We start from the raw sequence: 24,436 nt of genomic DNA, 5'->3' as shown, positions 1-24,436 counted from the left end.
CAAAAACATGCCAATGAACAGCATTCTGTAGAAATACTAATATACAGTACATTGCCGTTACTCTGTATAGAAATAGTTCTGCTAAGGATGTGATAGAGCATTGAACTCACACATATGGCTTCTTAAAACCATTTCTCTTTTTCTAAAATTTTGTCTCCATTATTTTTTCAATGTGTAAAATAATAACATATTTAAACTATATAGTACTTATGTTAAATAGACCCAAACATATGTTATCTTTTCAAGTGCCAATCTTGCAAACTACTTTGTGTTGTAAGATCACTGAACGCACACTGATGGGTGTTGCTGCAACAATACCACCAGTGCATTACAAAGTGGCACGTTGCCCAAAACAATACTGTCTAAAAAACAACACAATACCCCAGTACTGTTTAAATAACTGTGAAACAAATAGTTGGCAAATAGTATATAATTTAGAAGTAAAAATAATCTTACTATATTCTTGGATATTATAAAGGTTACCATCAGTGACATTGTACTGTGTATTCACACATCATTTAGCATATTTAATGTTGCACATTATACTCTTAAAAACTACCTGCAAGCACCATTATTAATTATATAAAACATTATAGCCAAGTATAGATGGCACATAATACTTCAGTTACTGAAGGATTAGAAACATTTCTCACCTATAGACAGATAAATATCATAAGGAAAATTTCAAAACACAATATTTTATCTCATTTAGCTGAATTTTTAAAAAGTAATAGAATTTCATTTTCATTCATTTTCTTCAACAGAAGAACTCTAACCCACCTAATAGAAATAATTTTGCTATCACAAAAGTTGCTAGGAAATCTGAATCCTTAGCTGTAGAAGAATGCCTGCCAACTGGAACTGCTCAGGCCAGCACCACCAGGTCGCTTAGGGCTCTACATCATGTCTACTGTAGCCCCATTGCAGAATGCAGTGCCAGGACTGATGGGGAGTTTCTGTCTCACTCTGTCACCTTGTGACTCACTTTCACTGCTCCCCTGTCTCTTAGCTCTTCAGGGTAAGCTGTGTGCATCTTTGGTTCATGGCTATCCTAAAATTAATCAGGAAAATTGGTTGCTAATGCTCTGGAATTCTAGGTGTGTGTCTACCTCTCTCTATCCTTTTCTCCACGCAGCTTAAAGAGAGGCAATCAGGACCAAACTACAGTCAGCAGGAGAAGCTGAAGAAGCAGCTGAAGCAAGGCCCTTAGGTATTCAGAAGGTTTCTCATTTTGACTAGATCTCTGCCTTACAAGGACTAGACCTTGAAACAACATACTCGCAAATACTGGGCCATCAACAAGCATCCCACATGTGTCTGTCTCATCCTCTTTTCATTTTGGTCTCTTTATCTCCTTCTTTTCAACACCTGTATCTGTCTTCCCATGTAGCTTATCCAACCTTATGTTAGTCTCATTTATTTAAGTTTAATCCAAGGCTATCTGGTATCTCTGCACATAACACTGCCTAGTGGAAACATATCCTATTCTTGGTTGTCCTTCTCATTATACCATTGTAAACATAATACATAGTGTTACTCTATTTTACAATAAGTATATATAGTAACTTTAAGGCAAAGTAATCATTCACATGGAAGCTGCAGAAGGAACCAGGTTTGGGGTTTATTTTAGTATGTGGTTATATCTTTGAAATACCAGAACGCTAGGAACTGACAACATATGGGAAAAGACATAATTTGGTCTTAGAAACAAAATTGTTCTCTGTGGTGCTGTCTCTATAAACTTGATACCACTTCTCTACTAAAAATCTAAGCTTTATAGAGTTGATATCCCAATGAGTTTTTTGTCATGTGTGAAATATTGCAAAACCAAAAGGATATTGAGCGTTGTGCCATTTTCCAGGAAAGCATCCACTTCTTAAATGTAGATTAGGATTCTATACATACATTGTTTCATTTGTAATCTTCTTTCCAATCTCATAAAGAAAAGCCTAACCCAACATCTGACCGAATGAACCTTAATTTGTTTTTTCCTCTAACCTTAAGCTGCAAGACCAGTATGAAGACCTGTTTTATAGAAAATCTTCTTTTAAAGGGCAGGTGGTAAGGAAACAGCTTGCAGATCTCTGGATGCTCTAAAGCATCAAAACCTTAAGCATGGGAAAACTAATACTATCTCACGATAGTAATAAACCTGCTTACCTGGTTCACCTGCTTTTTATATGTTAACAGCTCATCTTTAGGCCGAGATTCATTTTCTGCTGCTTGGGATTCTTTCTGAACTACTGGTGTCTTCTGAGGGAAAGAGGAAATAAATAAATAAATGTAAGAGGCGAATGTACAATTTTTTTAAAACACTTTTGTGCTCCCTGACAGGTACTTCAGTACAATATTTATTGTATGCAACTATTTTTTCATCATCCATGCATTTTATAAAGCACCTAGAACATTTTATCAATTTTATCTTAAGCCAAAAATTTCCTCAACATCTAACTGGATTTACAAAAATAAATATAGTAATAGACAAAGGACCTACAATGATTAACACTAAATAAAAATATTAATAGACATTTCTTATCAAAGATCTGGTCTGTTTCTTCTACAAATTGCACTTTTAAAATGCAAGAAGAAACAGACATCAGAAGTCTGTATCAAGATCTATGATCCTTTAAAGCAAATAAATGGTTAATACCTCTAAACATTAAGCACCCCCCATCCATACCTAAGTTTAAATATTTAAATTTTAAAAATAGTTTCAATGAAAGGCATAGAATGATGGGCACTATTATATGAATATAGATGAAATGTCTTATGATTCCATTGCTTTAATCAGCATGCTACTTAATAAAAGTGAAATTGTTTATATCCAGCAGTTGGAGAATCAAACCCCACAAGAAAGGGAATGAACAAGAGACACAAAAATGAAAGAGAGAAAAATAAAGGTATATTAATAATTTATGAAGCACCAAAAGTTACCAAGGACTATTTCATTTCCTTCCCAGTTTTATCAGTTTAAAACATGAACTACCTATCTTAACAACTTTGCAAGCAAATAGAAGTACTATTAACTTATTATATTTTAACATTCCTAGATACTGCAGAATGTTACCAGGCTTGCTTGGTGAAAACTTGGCAGCACTTGAGATTCAGTTTTTATTTCCTCCTGTTCAATTGGTGCCTGCTGTATAAGCAAGAGAAGAAAACTAGTGTCAAACAGGAATGCTTAAAAAAAAATTATTACATAGCAAAACAACATCAAAACAATATATATGCATAAATTAAAGTTCTAGCTGCTAAAAAGAAGAGCTAATCCTGTCCCAGCTAAAACCAGGACAGTTACACAAATTAGTTTGAAAGCAATAAGTACATTCAGAGACAAATGATCTTAGGCTCATCTTTTGCAAACATTGACACACAGGCTTAACTCTTTATTGCAAATAACTCCTCCATGGAACTGCGTATAGTAGAGAAGTTTAAAAGCTGGGTGCAATTTTTAGTTAATTGTTTTCTCCACAATGGAAAATTATAATTGCTTCACTAGCAGAAAAGCTACTACAAAATTTAAAGTTGTTCTCAGTTCTCAAACATACAATTCTTTCTTGTCAAAGGAACAGTTCAACAAGTCCCCTTTTGGTTACAGTATACCCATATGAAAAAAAAAAAAAAAAAGAAATAAAACCCAGCAACCACTCTCAAAACAGGTGGTAGTTTTAAGGACAGTGTGCTTTCTAAGCACCTGGTTAGCACACATGTACGTAATTCAGCACACACGTACTTTACCCTTTCTGCCATATACCGGCTTGAGGAACCAAGTTTTAAAGGTAACAGTAAGAAACAGAAGGAACACATCCAAACCACATTTCATTTAGAATACAGTTCTTCAAAACTGCTACAGAAATGTTACATATTTCTGAGGAAAATATTTCACAGCCATAAATAGATGCATTTATGCAACCCTAATGCATTAAAGCTATGAGCTGCGTGTGTGTCAGAAAGAGTCTGTCACTTCAAGAAAAAAATCCTTTGCTGGCACTGAAAGTGTCCATTTGCTCTTTTAATGTAAGAATCTTCCATACAGTAGAATTTTTATTCCATTGAGTGCATTGTCCACCTAGCAAAAAAAAATATAAATTTTCTTAATGCCTAGGATTTTTTTATGTAATACTACATTTAATTTTAATACCACATAAGAAGCATATTCTGAACTGTAACATTGTTCTTCTTGTATATTACAAAAAGTGAAAAAAAGGAATAGTCTTGCAGGCCAGCAAAAAGTGATAGATGCATGTACTACCCCAAAAATTTAAACTATAAAGCAATAAAATGCTATGGCCTTGCAGAATATTACACATGTTGGCATTTTTCTTTTAACCAAAGCCTTAGTAATTTATCTACCTCTGACAGAAAAGACGACTTAAGAAAAAAAAAATCATATTACATATTTTTTCATCACCATGAGGGCAAGGAACTAAAGGAATGTAGTAACAGCTCAGACCAAAAGGAACAGACTCAACATTATCTTCTCAAGCTATACCAACTAAATTTCCTTTCCTTTTTAACATGTGCATATGGTGATTACCATGGACTATTAATTATTACCGTCCATCTTAGCTGACTGTAATTCTTTCTCCATGCAATTTATTATCCAGTTCATGGAATCAAAGAGAAATTTTCACAAATCCTTTCATTCAACCAGACTGGATCAACTTGCATTTCTAAACTATGACATAATATGTAAATTACAACTTTACATATTAATTTTCCTGTTCTGTCAAAATCAACAGAATTATATGAGCAAATATTAACTTAATTTCATTTTAGACACCTATACATATTGTGTGATTGCTTTCCTTTGTTGGGTGTGGTGTTTTCTCTTTTGTCCACTCCCCATGGGAGAATCACAGGCACAATGCCATTGTGTTATTTGAATAAAATGATGTGGACTGTGCGTATATGTACTATGGTTTATATGTTTGCATTAACAAAAACAAGGCCAAATAAGTGTGATCTAACTTTGGGAAATAAATGTGTTGAGAACTGTGGCAACTCTTAATTCCTGTAGGAATCTGTTCTTGAGTGTTCTGCCCATTCTTGAGGAAGCTATTTCCTGCACTGGTATTTTAACCTTGTGACAGAAACTTCTACTGCACCTTTAAAAAACAGCTTTATTAGCCATAGCCTTCCTCCTGCTAGTGTAGAAAACTATTTAGGTACCTGAACACCTTCATAATTCATTAGAAACCATTTTAATATTTTTAGTCATTTTGGTATGTCTGTGGTACCATTTGTAGCTAAAAAGATTCATTGTGAGTCCTGACATACAGAAAAGTAGTTTTTTTGTCATTTGGGTTTTTTTTATAATTACCTCTAAATTTATCTTTCTTAAATATTTTCATCTAGTATTTATTTGCTTCCTCATTCGATAGGTACATGCTATTAAAATAAATTATTTTCCTCTCCGTTTTGACACGAAAAGTCTCTATCACCAGTGCAGAAAAGACCCTGATGAATGACAAAACAAAGTCAATCTAGATGTGCAACATACAAATATTTTAAAACATTCTTTTAACATGGTGAATTTATAAAAATAATTTATATGCAAGCAGAGCTAATCACCCTGTACCCCTTTGACAAAGCTTGAAACTCTGGGAGATTACAATCTATCTGATTAAAAACAATTTGTCGCAGTAAGATATTTAGAGGTAATTATTAAAAACAAAATGTCACAGAAGGCAAAGGCAGGGACTGGGAGAATGAAGAACCGCCCACTGTAGGAGACGATCAGCTTCAAGATCATCTGAGGAACCTGTAGGTTCACAAGTCCATGGGACCTGATGAGATGCATCTGCAGGTCCTGAGGGAACTGGTGGATGAAGTTGATAAACCATTATCCATCGTATTTCAGAAGTTGTGGCAGTCCAATGAACTTCTCACCGACTGGAAAAGGGGAAACATAGCCTCTATCTTTAAAAAGGGAAAAAAGAAAGACCCAGGGAACTACAGGCCAGTCAGTCTCACCTCTGTGCCTGGCAAGATCATAGAGTAGATTCTCTTGGAAACTATGCTAAGGCACATGGAAGAAAAGGAGGTGATTGGTGACAGCCAACATGGCTTCACTAAGGGCAAAACCTGCCTGACTAATTTGGTGGCCTATGACAGGGTTAGAGCCTTGATGAATAAGGGAAGAGCAACTGACACCATCTATCTGGACTTGTCCAAAGCATTTGACACTGTCCCACACAACATCCTTGTCTCTAAATTGGAGAAACATGGATTTAACAGATGGACTACTTGGTGGATAAGGAATTGGCTAGATGGCCACACTCAAAGTGTTGCGGTCAACGGCTGGATGTCCAAGTGGAGACCACTGACGAGTGGTGTTCCTCAGGGGTCAGTATTGGGACCAGCGCTGTTTAACATCTTTGTCGGTGACACGGACAGTGGGATCGAGTGCACCCTCAGCAAGTTTGCTGACAACACTAAGCTATGTGATGTGCTCAACATGCTGGAAGGAAAGGATGTCATCCAGAGGGACCTTGACAGGCTGGAGAGGTGGGCTGCGCAAACCTCATGAAGTTCAACAGGGCCAAGTGCAAGGTCCTGTACGTGGGTTGGGGCAATCCCAAGCACAAGTACAGGCTGGGCAGAGAATGGATTGAGAGCAGCCCGGAGGAAAGCCAGCTGTATCCTCGGCTGTATCCAAAGAAGTGTGGCCAGCAGGTCGAGGGAGGGGATTCTGCCCCTCTACTCCGCTCTCGTGAGACCCCACCTGGAATACTGTGTTCAGCTCTGGAGTCCCCAACACAAGAAGGACATGGAGCTGCTGGAGTGAGTCCAGAGGAGGGCCACGAAGATGATCCAAGGGCTGGAACACCTCTGCTATGAAGACAGGCTGAGAGAATTGGGGCTGTTCAGCCTGCAGAAGAGAAGGCTCCGGGGTGATCTTACAGCAGCCTTCCAGTACTTAAAGGGGGACTACAGGAAAGCTGGAGAGGGACTTTTTACAAGGGTATATAGTGACAGGACAAGGGGCAATGGCTTTAAACTGAAAGAGGGGAGATTTAGATTAGATATAAGGAAGAAATTTTTCACTCTGAGAGTGGTGAGGCACTGGAACAGGTTGCCCAGAGAACTTGTGGATGCCCCATCCCTGGAAGTGTTCAAGGCCAGGTTGGATGAGGCATTGGGCAACCTGGTGTAGTGGAGGGTGTCCCTGCCCATGGCAGGGGGGGTTGGAACTAGATGATCTTTGAGGTCCCTTCCAACCCAAACCATTCTATGGTTCTCTGAACAAAAAGTGAGATACTGTAAATTTATGAGCAAATATTTGTTTGATTTGCTTATAGATATAGAGCAAATACAAGTCTATCTCTTCTTGAATTTTAACAATAATCAGCCTCCATCAAACCACCTTTGAGAATTAATGCATTACATAGAAAATCTTCTCAAGGCCTCACTATTGAGATTAGCTGACAAGAGCTAGAGATGTTTTTTTTAAAACTCAAGTATACTTTATGTTGCCTTGCTGCTGTTATGGTGCATTGTACAGTCTTTATTTAATAGAAGCATTCAAATTTGATGTTATTTTTTGAGAACAAAAATGTTCATTTAGTTATCGCCCTCACAAACTCATCCGAGGTATCAAAGAACTGATCTTCTGAAAATAGTAACTAACTAAAGATGAGCTGCAGGTTTCTCACCAAGAAAGCTGAACCTCAAGCTGGATATCAAGAAAATGCATTTCTGAAAGGAATATAAACACCCTCCTATAGATACTAAATTCAGCATATACCTTAATAACTCAACATACTTCAGAGGTAGTGACAAGCCTCAAGGCAACAAAGTTACTCCACGCATTGGAAATTATATTATTCTTATAATAAAAATTCTACTTTTTAACAGAAAACATAGTAGGAATTATTATTCACAACTGATTTTCCTCAAAGGAAGTGGGGCTAAGTACTAATGTCCCACCAAGCTGGCATTCCATTCCCCAGATAATGCTTTTTTCGATGTGGAGGGAAAAACAGCACTCAGCCTCCACAGTAATATCACAAGCTATCAATCCTAACTAGTCATTAATGCAAGATCAAGAATAAGATAAAGAGAATAGAATATTTTTTTTGCAAGAAATGAAAAACACATTTAATTCTGAAAGCTGGTTTTCATTTTAGTAGTTCTGCCCTTTTTCTAGGTATTTCTGTTTCATGTAAAAGAACACATTTCTTACTTCATTAGAGAAGGAAAGCCTTGAAGCTCAGTGTAAAGTAAATAAATCATGTATAATAATAATAACGAATTGCTAAAATCTTCATCCTATTTATAAGGTCAGTTAAGTTCAATAGACACTTGCTGCAAAGGTCTTTGATTTCAAAAAAAAAGTAATCAGAAAGGATGTCATTTATCCTCACTAATATGTCCATACCTAAAAAAATTAAACAACAAACAACTTGACCAGAAGTCATTACCAAGTTCAAATTTTCATTTTACTTTGAACCTGATTGATGTAAGCTTTAGAAATAAAGAATTAAACAACACAGTACTCCCGAGGTCAGATTTTCAAAGCTCAGAGCCCAGTAGTTCCCACTACAAACAACAGAAAATCAGTTCTGTTCAATTCCAATTAAGAACATCAGAACTCGCAGGAGGCCAAACTCAAAATCTTACCTAGAACATAAGCCAGATGTATAAAAGAGTAGGAAAAAGCACATAAGGCAGCACTTTACTCATCACTAATAATTATTTTCAGTAAGTTGAACAAGACACGTTTTTTCAGATCCGGGACCTTCTTTAGTCCACTCCTCATTTGCCCTGTAGCATTTTTGCAACTAGCTGGCAAATTTCAATGAAAGAGAACAGTCCCAAGTTATTACATTCCTAAAATACAAGTCAAGCAATGAAGAGGGATCATCTCAATGCTGACACAGTGAGGAAAGTCTTCTCTGATTTCAATCCCAATTGAAATACACCAGAAAATATACAGAGAGTGGGAGACACTCTGAACGCCTCAACCACACAAACAGCTCTCAGAAGAACAGAACAGAAGAAAATCAAATTAGAGGACACAAATCTATTGGAAATTCAGTTTCAGGCTACTGGTGCTCAAGGACTTACACATTTAAATTAACTCAGTTCAGGATTCTTTTTTCTTCCAACTTTTGTATTTAATCAGAACACAGTCAATCTCACATTAAGGGAATGTAAGGTGCCACATCGACATTCTATGAGAGATACTCTATGATCATAAAATGTAACATGTCGACAGTTGTGGGAAACAATGTTCTTTACCATCTCCTGAAACATAGTTTCATATGCTTTTTGTCAGTCTTCCATACTTCCTTGCAGAGGCAGTCGCTGCTGAAAAGGAGTATTTCACCCTCCACAGGTCTATTCGTTCCATGGCATCCCTAACAAGTGCCAGCATGAATACTAAGTGTGGCAGTGATTTTTGTGACCTAAGTTTCAGCCCCCTTGGAACTAGCACAAAACTATCAGTCTTGCTAAGAGCGGACAAAGAACCATCTGATAGTAAGTTACTAGTCTAGTTAACAAATGAATCAGCAAACCTCTGGTGAACATCTAGGAAAGTTTTCTGTAGCATCTACCCGATGCCTAGCATTACTGATATCTCCTGCTGCAATTAATTGAAGGAACTCTCTTACAGCTGCTTACACAATCTACCTAACTGTGGCAATAAAGGATTCGTTCACAAGACAAACAATAACTAAAAGAAGCAATACTTCCAACAATATTCCAAATGCATTTAATGCATTTTTTTTTCATCTGTCAGACTGGAATATGTCATCTTAAAAAAGAGAAAGGAGAGTAAAGAAAAAGGTGTATTAAACTATAAGCAATATAATAAAAATAACAGCCCAAAAGAGCTTATGTTTTAGTGCATTTTGATACTGGCTCATTTTCATTTTTAAGGGACATCAAAAAGACTGGCAGAAGAAGCAGTGAAGAATATTCTATGATACATTAGTGTCTTTATGTATTTGTTTTGTCTGGCTTCTGTGTTATAACACATTGTAGGAGCTGGAAAAAAAAAATATACAACTCTTATAAAAGTAATATTTACCCAAGAGAAAAATATTGCTCTTGTTCTGGTTCACCTACTTCCATTTTTATGTTGTAGTTCTGGCCAAGAACACTCTCCAGGAGTTCTTTGATCGTCTGGTCTGAGGGAGATGGAGAAGTAGACTGCAGGGAAGCAATTATTTCATCAATAGACCTTGCAACCACTTTCACAGGCAATGCTGGTGTGGAAGTAGGCTCTTCAGGTTTGCTCTGCTGGAAGTTCTTCTTGTATATTTTTGAAGTGTCTGGTCTAGTCACATCTCTTGCCTCTTCCAACTGTTCTCGAGCAGACCTCACACTTGGCTGCTTGCTTCCTTTTCTCAGCACTCTTCTCAATTCAACATCTAAATCTTTTTGCTTTGCTTTTGAAATGACTCTGCTTCTCTCCTTACAGCTTTCCCTGGTTATTTTCCCCTTTCCTGAAATGTTTTTACTTGTATCAGAATCTGTAGAGCTAATTTCATCACTATCTTTCATCACAGTATCCATTTCTTCAGTTTTATCTCTTTTTAAATTCTGGGAATCCGTCTGTAGCATACGCACTCTATTCTTTGCTTTACTAACAGTTTTTGTCTTTTCTAATGAGATAGGGGAGCTTTTAATATGAAAATTAGACCTGGAGTAACTTGGCTTCTGAAGTGGTGCTGGGTGCTTGACCATTACAATTTTTTTAGTAGTACCTGCAAAAGATGCTATTACTGGCAGTTTTACAACTGTGCTTTCATGACCACAAGTGGCATTTTCTCTGTGAACTTTTTCGGAGCAACTTCTCTGATTTTTGTCAGCACCATCTTCTTCCACAGATTTATTTCTTTGAGCCATCACCCTGAGATCAGGAGTTTGTTTTTTCATGTCTCTTACTTCAGAAGATATCCTTACTTTCTGTGAACTTCAGAACACCCAAGGAATTAATTAGGAATATTTTTATTTATATTCATGACAGGCTTATGTGGACTCTTTGACCTCTGGAGAGGATAATGTTCTTAACTGATGTGATTGATCTGGTGTTAAATCTTCCAATAAGGGCTAAATGCTCACGTTTCTAGGAGCAGCAACTATTGCTTGTTTGATCTTCAGACTATCCCACTGAGATTCCCTGCATATAGTCTCACGTTCCTTAATCACATTCAGCTCTTCCACATAACTCAGTCCAAAGCGGTCATGTTTTCTAGCAATTTTCTCCTACTGTATGCAGCCTGTAAATTCAAACAGAAATGAGTTTTTGTATTTTATATAGCGACGCAGAACCCAATCTTGCAAAGACTACTTCATTTTGCTAAGGGTCCCATTGATTTTAACAAGATTGTTCTGCACATACATAATTAAGCACCAGCAATGGCTATTAGCATTTTACCATTTTACCTGAGGAAACAACAGAACCATTTCTGTCTTCGGGAGCATTAACCGGGAGTTGGACAGAAGCTCCCTAGAGAAAGAAAAAAAAAAAAAAGAAAAAAAACCCACACTTGAGAAAGGATAAATGCTTTCCCGAAGCAATCACAAAAAGCACTTACAAAAAAACAGTGACCTCTCCAAGCCCTTTCTCCCTCTCGAGCAGGCAAAGGGCCTCCCTCCCCTCAGAAAAGGGCCTCGCAGCCTGGCAGCTGATAGCCCACGGCCGGGCCGCCGGCACGAAGGCACGGCATGGCGCGGGGCAGCACTCCCGCCACGCACCGACACGGGCCCCACGCAGGAGGGCCGCTGGTCTCCTCCCGCACGGCGCTAGCAGCCCTGGGGACGACGAGCCGGGCCCGCAGTCCCAGGAAGAGCCGCCGCCGCTGCCTCTGGAGCCGGCAGGCCGGGAAGGACGCGCTCCGTAACCAAGCAACGAGGCTCCCGCTAGCGGAGAGAGCGGCAGCGCTGGCTGCCACCCCTCGCGAGCGCCCCCTGCCGGCGGGGAGGGCCCGCCAGGGGCCACGCCGGGCTGGATCTCCCCTGGGGCGCAGGCGGGACCCGCGATGTTCCCGCTGTCCGTCCTTGTGGGAAACGGAGGTGTGAAGTCTTCCTCTGGCGAGAATTTACTCCCTTGAGTCAGCTTATATCTGAAGGTCAGCAAGTTTCAACGTCATCTGGAGCCGTCATTAGAAACGCTCAAGCTGAATCACGGGTTTCTGAAGGCCACGGGATGGGCGAGGTTGTTTGTACCGTTGTAGCCTCGTTTCTCATCTGCGTACGGCGACCCTGTTCTGCTGTCAGTCACAGGCTCTTTTAAAGTTTTGCCCTGAAAACTAAACGTATGAATGGCATTGCTGGAGATTTGTGTAGCATGCAACGCAACCGCTTCCTAAATGCAATTACGGATGCATTTTTCCTATCAAACTAACTTTCCTAATTGTCAAAGAGTCAGCCTGCAGATGAAAGCCCAACTCAGGTGTGTTTGTCTCATTTATCATCATCAATAAAGTTTCTGTCATCAGGATTTTATTTACAGTACTAAAGATTGCCTGCAATAGGATAGACTCCGTCTCAAACTCCATAAACCAACCAGCTTTGCAGTATTAACATGAGCAACAACTCTGAAACCAGTTCTCTGGGAGGAATCCTGACCCCGTGCCTTGCAGTTTTACTAGCCTGTCCTTCAGAGAACAGAGGTATCAAATATATTTGACAGTTGTCTAGTGAAAGTTAAATTTTAACAGTAGTTCTTTTCACACAGGAAGTATGAAGTATAAGTGGACCAAGAAAATATATGACCATTGCAGTGTTTAACAAATATAGGGATGACAACATGTGCCAAAAATCATCAAACTTTAGGAAAGAAAGACAAAAATGTACATACGAATTAAAAGAAAATGTGAAAAGTCAAAAGTGAATCTGTCAAGATGGTCATAACTATGGCAGAAACCTATAAAGTCACATTGACCAGGTTCCCAAGAAGGCTAGTTGTCTAGAACACAGGCAAAGCAAAGCAGCTTATAGCTGTAAGGGCAAGGGGGAAGAGGGGGCGGCGGGGGGGCGAGGCAAGCAGATGTTTCCCACGTATAATCTGAACTCAAAGCACTGCAATTTCCGTGAATCTCTGGACTGCAACACTTCACAAAATTATGCTTGTAATCCACTTAAGTCTCCTATGGTGGGTAAAAATAAAGGGGTTTTTTTCTTCAGTTTGGGTCCTCAAACACCCATGTGATAGCAAGGAACTGTAGACACTAACTGCATGTATTGGATTCAAATATGACACTCAGCTGATTGAAAGGCTCCACTGATCTAACAGGCAAATGTGTTCTATTATCCTCTCCATTCTTTGTAGCTTTCAGCTACAGCTTTGTAGCTTTTTTTCCCCATCCATTTGTATTCCTGGAGTTCAAGGGGGTAGCCAGTGTACTTCTTGCAAACAATGCTTCTTACACTGGGCTACATGGCCAACTTTTAGTTTGCTAATGCAACTAAACATTTATCGATGAAGATGAAAAACTCATTAGCCAGTCACTTTACATCCCAATTAATAGCAGGTTTTCTTCTTCTGATAGCAAGATAATTGATTAAAGCCCTGTAATACACTCTAGAAAGCCTATCTATTCGGTGTCTAATTTTCTTCTCCCTCTCTCTCTAGCAGGAATCCCAGAGTAGCTGGAGGAGCAGAAGGTGGAATATGAAGGAGCTAATCCGTGCTGAAGGATTCCTATGAGCTGTCCGGGCCATTAGAGCAGTTCAGAACGGGAATGAAGTGTTACATTGCCTCATTGAAAATGAATCCTATTAGCAGTTTAATGCAGTTGTAAGCCTAGAGAACAGATTCATTTCAAACTAGTTAAACAGTAAATAAAGCCTCAACAGTTTCGTTTACCTAGAACAGTTCCTCTCTGCAGGAGTCACAGTGGGATGTGGAAGAAAAGACCCTGCATGTGAAGAGGTATTTGCATCAGGAAGTTCCAGGAAGAAGCTGCTGAATGCCAAGAAGGATTTGCATTAAAAAAAAAAATTTAGGAAGAAGGAAAAATCCTTAGACATGGGTTTCCTCTTCAGGTTAATAGTTGTGGTAAAATGGAAAATAAGTATGCTGCATTATCTTGCTGTATCTGTTGTCTGTCGTTTCTGCTTGCAGCAGACCAGGGACTGGCTCCTGGAGCATGTAGATAGGTTGCAAGAAAGGTTCAAGCCTTGGTTCATGTTTCCTGCTTTACTGCATTTAGGCTCTAGGTCTTATAAGCAAAGAGAGTGAGCACCCAAGGGGAGATGATGTCAAGTTAAATCCCAAATGCTATGTTTTTCCCCTACTAAGCCACACACATTGCTTAGCAGTCGTTCCAGTAGTAAGTGTTACCAATATATCCTCTAGAACCTCAGCTTGAGCTCCAGAGATGATAGCTTTAGAGATTCTTGTCTCTGATAAAACAGGGAAAGCTTTTTCCTCTTTCCCCAGGTATTATTAGCATGTGCCTTCCTGTTAATGGCCACAGAGATGCTTGAAGCCTGAAGGTGTTTTTTTATTAACAGTAAGTATTTAGTTAAACAGGTTAAGTCGTATCTCTGTGGCTTGCAAAGTATAAAATTTTATCAGTAGATGAATCCTTATACTTAGAAAATGGATCTAGATTTGGAAAACCTGGTGCAGGTTTAGTCCTTGGATACACATTATTATTTTTCTTAATAAGGCCTCACCAGATCACTAAGCTTTCAAATATCACATAAATTGTATCATGTAAGTTATTAGTCGATTAATGTTACAAGGAAGGTTTTTTCCTATTTAGAAAGAAAAGCAATCATTAAAAAATTGTTCAAGTGGTTGGAGAAAGTTGAAAATGCAGTTTCTTTTCTCCTAAATGGGCTGAGTCCACACTACGTAGGAAGTCCCGCTCCCAGTGCACATCATTGACATGATCCAAGTTCATGCTGGAATGAGACTGAGAGGCACATAATTCTCCACAAGCTTTGAGAGTAAACTAGAGCACAGTCAGGAGGAGTTAATGGTGCTTCCAGTAGTCATCTTCATTTGTCAATCAGGAATAAGAATAGCGTGGTGCATATGAAATATGTACAACCTTGTATGGGTTCTCCAGAAAATGCCAGAAAGAGACCTTGGAAAGCCGAATAGCAATTACTTAAAGCAAAGAGGAAAGTAAAGCATATAAGTGCTTTGCTACTTCTGTGGCTTGCATCTAGTTTGTCACTAGATGCTAAACCTCACCTTGATATCCTTTTCCAGCCAGCTGTGGAACTCTTTTCACACTAAATAGCCCAAAGGCCCCCATGCTGCTCTCTCCCTTTCAGTGTGCTACAGCCCAAACACTGGTCTGGTCTGCCTCAAAATGGCAGTACACTTGCTCAAAACTATTCACCAATGCGATAGTTCTAGCAAGGATAACAGCATATTTACAAATACATGTACACCATGTTGCCCAAGTAGCATTATCCCATTTTAGATACCAGGAGCTAAAACAAAGAGAGTTTGAATGACTTTCTGAAGTCCCCTAGTAGAACCAGTGGCAGATTCATAACTTGAGTCTGTGCTTCTGACTGCTAGCAAATAGAAAATCAGAGGTATGTATCCTCAGGCTACAGACTACTGTTTGCCCTTTCAGCAAGGGCATCAGCACCTTTGTTGTAATATTCCTGCCATGTATATTTATAAAAAATGGCCATAAATACTCAGAGAAAATCAATTACTTATAAGCTAAAACACTGAGCTCTGAAGTATGGCCCCTGGGAATGTAGCACACAAACTTCTCTGACAGTTACACTGTGGGGGTGGTAATCTGTAGCAGAAGAGTGGAGTAACAGGTAGGGGGGAAATAATCTCTTAAATCAGAGAGTGTCAATACTGAAAAGCTTTTTGGTTAGTTGTGAGGGTTTGATCCAGCTGAGCTGAAGGAAATACTTTTTTTTTCAGTAATCAATCTGTATTGAATCCCTTGTGCAGTAAGCAGCCATAGAAAGGTTTTGTGGAATTAGTATTATAAATCACACGTTCAATACCTTTGTAAGTGTTGAAAGCATTGTCATTCTTCTAATCACTATATCCTATCTTTGATCCATAACAAATATGCACACCCAGCTCTACTAATCTCCATTATGATTGTGAGATATCTGTATTTTCCAGTACTATGCCAGCAGAAATGGTTAAAATTTTTCCTCCTCCTATGATTTTGGGCTTTCCTTTTTTTTTCTGTCCTCGTTGAAACACATTACTTAAATAATAGCATTTCCTTTATAATTCAGAATAAAAATAAATAAAAAGTGGGAAACAAGATGGAGACCTTTTCTTTAAAACCATATTTATAATGAGAAAATCATTTGGTCATTTTGAGTGATCGTGAATCCCAGATTTATTTTTTGGTATGACATGGCTGTAATGTTTTCAGATATGTGCCATTTTATTATATAGCCCAAGAGAAATTATGTGAGTTACTTCTAGAAGTCCATCACACAAAGCCTTTATTATAAGCACAAGGTCAGAGACACTCCTGGCTTTGAAGAAGGCTGTAAGCAATAAACGGAGAAATTACAGCTAAACAGCTGCCAAAGTCTTTGCTGGGCTCAGCCCTTTACTTGCTTTAGTTTTAAAATTTGATCATATTATCTCTGCTCTCCATTGTCTTTCAGTTAATACAGCAGGTTTTCCAGTCAGCTATTCCAGTTCAACTCTTCTGTTCTCTTAGGAAAACAGCTTGACTGTGGATATATAGATGGAGATATATCTGTGTGTGTTTGTAGATCTCATAGGTTTCACAGCTGAAGACTCAGTGTTGGGGATGTAGAAATCCCATTTAATCACAAAAAAAAAAAATCTTCACATCTGATCAGTTTCTTCAGCAAAAGGAAATGCCCTGCAAAGAGTGAGGAGAGATGTCTGCAGAGGCTGAAGTTCCAGCTACCTCTAAGGGTAATGGTAAAAATGTTTTAAAGGATTTCTGGCAGAGGATGGATGACGAACTGAATATTCCTAGATACTGATCATGAAAAGGTGAAAAGGATTGTTCATTCAATGAGTAATACGAAAGCCACCTGATGAGCTATGAAATTGTTGGAATGGAAGAGAGGAACAAACTCTCTTTTGGAGAAACTGAAGGAAAGGTCAGGTGTTGGATTCACAACCAATCATCTCACCATAAGTCATTGCCTAAAAAGGAGTAAACCTGAAACTACATGCACTGCAGAAATTCTTAGGCAGCTGCCTTTTTGGCTGGAGAGGGGTGGAGGAAGAATGAATTAAACGTGATTCTTCCTTGTCTCACCAGTAGCTGCACAGGGAACTGAGCCCATGTGATGGCAGAAGGGAAGGCACATGGTGAGCTAAGTGACCTTCCTCATGTCATTCCCTTAAAACTGCTCAGCAGGGAGATTCACCCTCGAAATGCTTGAAGCAGCAGCAGAAGCTTAGGCCAACTGCTGAGAGGACCAACCACTCTCCAAAATACTGAAGAGCTGCTGCCCCTGAGGAGTCCTAAAATGTTACCAAATCCAGTCCTTCCTCTACTTTCCCATAGACCCTAGTTGACTATTCTATTTTACGGGTCTTGTGTATGATTTTAGGGGGTTACCTGTTGATACACACATTCTCACGTTTCAATGTAAAACTACAGGATGTGTTACATGGGGCCTCTGGGCACCCTTTTCCAGGGCAAACACCGTTTTTGCTATACATGGGTTAGTGTACGCCTCCTGATGGAGTAAAGGGCCAAAGTGTTTCTGTATATGTGTGATCATGCTGCCACGCATCCCACATTTGCTGGCTGTCCATGTTAATACAGCTCAAGAAAATGTGCAGTTAATGCAGCCTGAATTCATTTGTGCTCTAGGAACTGCAAGCTGGGTAAAGCTGTGGAACTGCTCCCTGGGGAGGAGTTTAAATAAGCCAGCCTTGATTTTGTACATTTGATTCTTCAGAGCTGAAGCCAGACGAGAAAACCATTTATGATAGACACTGGTGTCTCCCAGTCCTTTTCTGCAAAACTGCTGTAGAAAGAGAGACAGGGAAAAGAATAATTACTGGTAGGTAAAGGAGAACGGAGCTAACAATTTGAAAATATGGTGTTATGCAGTGAAAGAAGGGTAGAATTCCTCCACTCTCCATCATTCAAAATCCAAGGTATCGAACCAAGTCCACCTTCTACATAGGAAGGTCAGTTTGCAGAAGAACTGGAGTATTATATAGACATGAATATTACAAAGAGTTGATCAGCTCTGCATTTCTTGTCTAATGCAGCGATATTTGGTTTACACCAGTAGAACAGATGTTCTCATAGAGAACTCACTGCAGGTTATGTAGAAACAAGACTCACGGAGACTGGAAATACCTTTTGTTTAAGTAGCAGATACTGTTGGCAGGAAAAAAAAAAAGACAGACTTTGGTCCATTAAGTTAGTTGGGCAACTTTATCAAAGAAGTAATTCTAGGATTCATGCAAGTGTCTCTCCTGTCAAGCTTTGTTCTTATACCAGTTTGTTTAGATTAACTGTCTAAGACTCACTGTCTTAGTTTGCTTTCTTATACGTGTACTACAAAAATTTGTATATGTCCTGAAATACCGTTGTTACACTTTAGGTGAAATTCTACAGAGTGGGTGCCATTGATGTACATGTGTTTATCTCTGTGCATAATTGAATTCCCATCTTCTCTGATACTGTTTCTTCCGTGCCATAGTACTGCAGCTACTTTAGAACAAAACACCCTCTAAAACAAAACAAACCAAACAAAACTTTCAAAAAGATATCGAGTAGTTGCACAAGAATTGGCACACTGATTGAAATACACAACAGAAGCATTACCATTTGTGTTTCAGTAAATCGTAACACAAATAAAACACTCAATAATTGAAATAAATACCTACATGGCTGCTCTTGAATCGAATTAGAAATATCAGGTGCATTTATTTTTACATAAAGTAAAACACACATTATCAATCACACATTGTAGTGTGGGCATCCTGCCAGCTGGAGTTCTGCAAACAGCACACACATATCTAACCATATTAGCAAAAATAAAGTGATTGTATATAGTGGGTCATGATTTACGTAGCTAAGAACTATTTTTTCACACTAAAGAAAAAGTAAACAAAAAAAACCGGGGGCTTCCTTACTCTCATCACCGCAACCATCGGATATTAACTTATTTGTAATTTTTCATTTCATTATTTGTGCTTCCTTCTCCTTTAACTGGTCTGATACATGAATATTATCAGGCAGGTGGAGTATTATATTTTATGTCAGGACTGTCGCTCAAGTGGCTACACATATGCCGAATGATGCCTAGAAAAATGAAATGCAATGAATTGTACTGAAGGAAAAAAAAAGACGAAAATAAAATAAAATAAAATAAAATAAAATAAAATAAAATAAAATAAAATAAAATAAAATAAAATAAAATAAAATAAAATAAAATAAAATAAAATATAAAATAAAATAAAAAAATCTGACAACAGAGTCGCTCCTGCAACGAGCCACACAATGTCTCCATGATCTCGTACAGAGCCCAGGAAAGGCGCACCCCGAGCGTGACCCGTGAGAGTCCGGCAGGCCCGGCGTCCCCCGGGAGCGCTGCCCGGTGCCCCGAGGGTGCTGCCCCGGCAGGTCTGGGCCTCCGGAGAGGCGACCCTCCGCCGCGCGCCTGCCGGCAGCAGGACGGCACTGCCCGGTGTCCCGGCCGCTCTGGAGCCCCGTGCGCCGGGCGGGGGCGGCTGAAAGGGCGGAAAACCCGCGGCCGAGAAGCGGGCAGCGGGGAGGCAGGGCCCGGTGGGTGAGGGTTGCGTCCCCTCGGCCCTCCCAGCCGGGAACGAGGCGGCGGGAGGGCACGTCTAGTCCGCCCAGAAGAATCCAGACCACGGGTCCTGGGGAGGAAGAGGTGCAGGAAGAAAAGAGAGTGCTCCCCCTGCCCCCCTCCCACCTCGGGGTTGTCGGGGGAAGGGGGTCGCTTTGGTCATCACGGTAGGAGATAAGAAAAGTTCACGCAGAAAATTCTCCAAAGCAAGTGTTGACCCCATGCGGTGCCCTCACCTGCCCAAGAGCTGCTGCCGAGCAAGAGGAAGGTAAACGTCGCCTTATCCCATCGCACCAGCTGGTGAAATCCGGGGGCCGGGAGCATGGGAGCGACCGCCCCGCTGGGAGGATGCTCCAGGCAGCGGGAGCCCGGGCGGGTCGGGGAGGACCCCCGCCGGTTCTTCTCACTGGGGGCTCAGCGGCAGGAGCACAGAGACAGGGCTGCGCTGCCAGTGTGAGGGGAGGAAGCAAGCCCCCCGACCCCGCCGCCGTCTCGACGGGCTCCCTCCTGAGTGATGGGCGCTCCCGGCAGTCACCGACCCCTGCTCCGGGAGCGCCCCAGAACCACCGCGGCTCCCATCCCAAAGGACCTTTCTCCGGGCAGCGGCACGTTCCCGCCCGATTACTGTTTGCCCGCATGGGTGGGAGAGGATTCCGGGTTGGAAATAGGTGGGAAGAGGGATTTCCTACCGTCGGGAAGTGAGGAGCCGGGAAGGCATCCCGATGCGGACACAGCCTGCCAGCTCCTTCCCCATCGTCCCCGCACAAGCACTGCCGAGAGACTCCCGGCCAGGAGACGAAGACATTTGGGTAAAATCAAGTAAGACTCTGCAAGTAAACCCGAAGGGGCGGCCGGCGGACGCGGCCCCTGCCAGGGGAAAAGTCGCTCTTAGGTTGCTGGAGCGAACTAAAATAAGGCTCCAAAGTTAAAATTAAAGCCCTCGCCCATTCCACCGGCCGCCCGTCCCACGCGTGGGACAGTACCTGTGGGCGGCGCCCCCGAGCAGCGCCGGGCAAGGGGCGCCGACGAGCTCCTGGGCCGTGCCTGCTGCCCGAGTGGGCACCGCCGCGCCGGTGTCGGCTGCGGTACCCGCGGAGCAGCTGGAGGCTCCTTCCCACGGGCGAGTCCCCTCGGCCCGGTCTGTCAGTCGGAACTCCGCGGAGATGCGCTTCCCGAAAAGCGGCGATTTGCCGAGTGGTTTCTGCGGGGCCCGGCTTTCACTGCCAGCGCTGATAGCACGGGCTCCCGTGGACGTCCTCCCCCCTGCTCCACTCACACACACACCGCCCAAACCCACATACTTTCCTCTTTTAGGTCAGTTATTATGTTTCCCTCCTTGTCAGCACGCACCGGTGGAGCCAGGAGCTGGGACCCTGCTCCTGTTTAGACGGCGAAAATATAGTTCACCTCAGTCTGCGCTTTTCTCCAAGCTGCAAAAACAGCTCCTCCTGAAAACAAAACAAAAACAAACAAACAAAAAAGAGAAACAAACAAACAAAAACAAAACAAAGCAAAAAAACCCACAACCCTCAGTGTATAGCTTGATCGGAAACTGGGACTACTCTAATCGGAGCTGGAGAAAGGCTCTGTGTAAATGGAGCTAGGGCTACCGTCCTGAAATCTAGCAAACTCTTAAACTCTGGAGAGCTCCTGCCTGCTATCGCGCGTCTTCCATGCTAGAAGAGTCCTTCCCTTCCCGCTGAGCCTGCTGGAAAGGGTGCGGACAACTCGCTCTGGACTCACGGAGCATCCCACACAGGCTTTCGCACTGGCTCAAGTGCGGGGCAAGGACAACTACCGAAATACCCTCGTTTCCCTGTGGCCGTGGGCAGAACCGTCGTGACCCTCTTCTTCACACGAGGAAGGCTTTTCTCCAGCAGGGCCGCCACACAGCTACGGGGGCTGAAGGGAATTTCCAGCAGCCGCTGGCTCTGCCTCGGGCCCGCTGATTTGTACCCAAGCCGAAAGGCGCTCCCAGAAGGTTACAGGCAGGAGCCCGCCTGTGCCCTCCCTCACCTCTGGAGCAACCTTGGAAAGAGGGAGCTGAGCCCGAGCCGCAGCCGAACAACAGGAGGCGCTGCGACTTTGCGCAACCCCCGGCCTCCGGCCCCGGCCCGGCCCGGCCGGCGGGCATCCCAGAGGGGGCGTCCCGAGGGGCCGGCCGGCGCGGAGAGCTGCTTCGCCGGGCGCCACGTCTGCTCCGCCCGGTGAAACGCCTCCGCGGTTTGTAGCAGCATCCGAGGAGCGTGGCCGGCTTCGTGCCTGCTCTTTTTTTTTCCAGGTACGGAGTGAGCCCTGCGTGGGCTGCCCAGCGTCCCGGCGGATGTTGCTCCCGGAGGGTTGGTCGCTGGGAAGCGGGGCAGCACCGCCCCGAGGTCAGCGGGCGGGGAGGTGCCACCGGCGGGGTCGCTGGGACCGATGCACCCCTCCCAGCCCCGCCGCATGGGGCTGTACTGCTGCGGGGTTTCTTAACCCCACAGACCTCAAGTACTGAAATGAACAAGTCACCACCGAAGGGTCTCCATGCTCAGACGTATAGACCGCTTCCGTTAGGGAAAGAGGGAGGGTGAACGCATGAAGACCACAATTTTAATATCTCTTAGATTTTCCACCGGGTTTTGTTCCGATTTCCATGACCATTTGAGAAAGCAGAGTTTTAATCCAGTGCTTTTATCTTTTTTATTTCCTTCAAGACACATTTTTATCCCTTGCTCTCGTCTGCTGATTCCAGAGTTTTGTTTGTTTCGAGGATTTGACTTAATTCTGTTGCCAGATTTAAAGAAAGAAGGACGAGGAGGGAAAGAACAAAGAAAGGGATAACAGAAAACGCATTTAGAGGACAAGTTAAAACATATTTGTCGAGAAGGAGATATGCTATATCTCATCGCTTGAATCCTGGGTCTCCGTATAAGAAAGTTTAAAATCGTGTTTGTGAGGGTGACGTTTTCGCAGATCGCTCGAGGACAAATCACCGTGGAAGCAACCGTGATCCTGCTGGACGATAAACATGCCAGGCAGAAATTCAGACCTAGATGTGCATTTTAGTTTGTGTGGTATGGTAGGCAAACCTTTTTCAAAATCCCAAGAGACTTTATTTACCCTTAAAATTCCCATTGCCCTGGAAGTTATTCGGTTTTGGAGGGTTTTGTTTGATGCGTGAGTTCTTTGATTTTGTCTTTTTTTTTTTTTACCTCCTGTCAGATGATAAAAGTTCTAGTAGTTAGGCAGGAACAAACTCATAAAAGATAGGGCAGAGAAACCCAAGAAAAGTCTGTGGTCTTGACATAAGCTCTAAAAGCCAGACAGGACAGGAGCAGAAACAGAAAATGTTCGATCCGTCTGCAAAGACTGAGATATTCCCTCCATAATAATAAAGAGCGCTGTTCACATACTATGTTTTATCGGTGTTGTCCCTTTTTACCTTTTACCAGCCTGTGCAGATTCCTCCTTGCCTGTTCTTTGCGAAAAATCAGGTTTATGAGCAAGAAGTTGGTAATGAGGTACCCGCTATTTATTATTGCTGCTTCTGGGTGCCTGGCACCAGAGAAGGCTTCCAAAGGAGCCTTCTGGGCTGGAGGATTTCCACAATAAAGATATAAAATGGTTCCAGTGACTCACCTGATGTTTGCCAAGTGGAGGTTAATATCGGTGGATCCGCATTCAAGCCTCTGTCCGCATTTACTGGGTGCCTGTAGTGTTATGTCTCAGCGCGGTGACTCACATGGTTTCTAAACGTATGACACCAGAAAAGAAACATCATCATCATCATCATCACCATGATCTACACAGGACGGCAGCTCCGTTTGAAAAGCTAGGTTTAGCTCATGGAGGAGGTCGGAGGGCTTTGGGGAGCGCGGAGCCGAGCCCTCCTGCTCGCAGACCGGAGCGCCGAGCCCCGGCCCGACGCCCCGAGGGCGCTGGGAGCGGGGGGCGCCGCGGCAGGGGCGGGGGGCGCCGCGGAGGTACCTGCGCGGTGACCAGCTTTGAAGTGAGGGGCGGGAGCGGGGGAGCGTGCGGGCTGCAAGACTCGGGACTTTGGAGCACGTCCCGGCCACCAAGTTAAAGGGGCATCTACTGGACTTTAGTAAATATTGCCCCTAATCTCAGGGGTTTAAGGCTGGATGGCCTTTTGCATTCTCCTCAAACAGAGGGGGCTGCCCTTCCCTTATCTACCTCATTTCATTTCCACCGATCCCTCCTAGCATTTGTCCTGTCCATCTGAAAGGGTGGGTTCCTCCCCCCCTTTCCTACTCTCTCTCCCCCTCTCCCACCTCTGTCTCTCCTTCTTTCCCCGCAAGCTTAAACCAATTACGCCGCTTTGCAAATAAAGTGCCGCCCCGGGGGGAGTTGCAGGCGAGGGGAACTGCCTTGTTTGCAGGTGCATCTCCGGCTTTGTAGGTGCGAACGCCTTTGTGCGGCGGACAAATGGGGAGAGGAGGAGGAGGAGGTGGGTACTTCTGCGACGTAAGATCCACATCAGCTCAACTCCACTCACATCCCAGCCGGCACTTCCTCACTTTCTCGACTGTCTCGCCCCACACCGCTCCCTGCCTCCTTTTTGGCTGGTTATAGAGGAGAATTCAGCACCCCCGCCCCTCCTGAGAGCTGGCTTCCTGCTAGGTCGGGCTTTCGGGCTCTTTTCCTGCTGCCCGTCGCTCGCTGGCAAGAGGGCTGGATGGTTACACCGGGCAGGTTGGCTCCA

General features: G+C 42.6%; 1 protein-coding gene across 3 annotated transcripts in view; it reads right to left on the bottom strand.

Moving 5' to 3' along the window:
• TTC6 (tetratricopeptide repeat domain 6) overlaps positions 1-10,890 on the bottom strand; it is a 65,222-nt gene extending 54,332 nt beyond the window's left edge. Inside the window, exons 1-3 of one of the 3 annotated variants that reach the window (XM_086613771.1) lie at positions 10,078-10,890; positions 3,068-3,136; positions 2,170-2,250 (exon numbers count right to left, since the gene is read on the bottom strand). In XM_086613771.1, coding sequence (XP_086469897.1) covers positions 2,170-2,250; positions 3,068-3,136; positions 10,078-10,890 — 963 coding nt within the window. Of the gene's footprint in view, positions 1-2,160; positions 2,251-3,067; positions 3,140-10,077 lie in introns of all 3 variants that reach the window. The other 2 variants (XM_086613773.1, XM_086613772.1) reach the window with 2 other exon arrangements.
• Positions 10,891-24,436: the final 13,546 nt, after the last annotated feature.

Source organism: Tauraco erythrolophus, chromosome 6 (genome assembly GCF_009769465.1).
Source record: "Tauraco erythrolophus isolate bTauEry1 chromosome 6, bTauEry1.pri, whole genome shotgun sequence".
NCBI lineage: Eukaryota > Metazoa > Chordata > Aves > Musophagiformes > Musophagidae > Tauraco > Tauraco erythrolophus.
The sequence above is the reverse complement of the archived record's forward strand: the minus strand, read 5'-3'. Positions and strand labels throughout refer to the sequence as shown.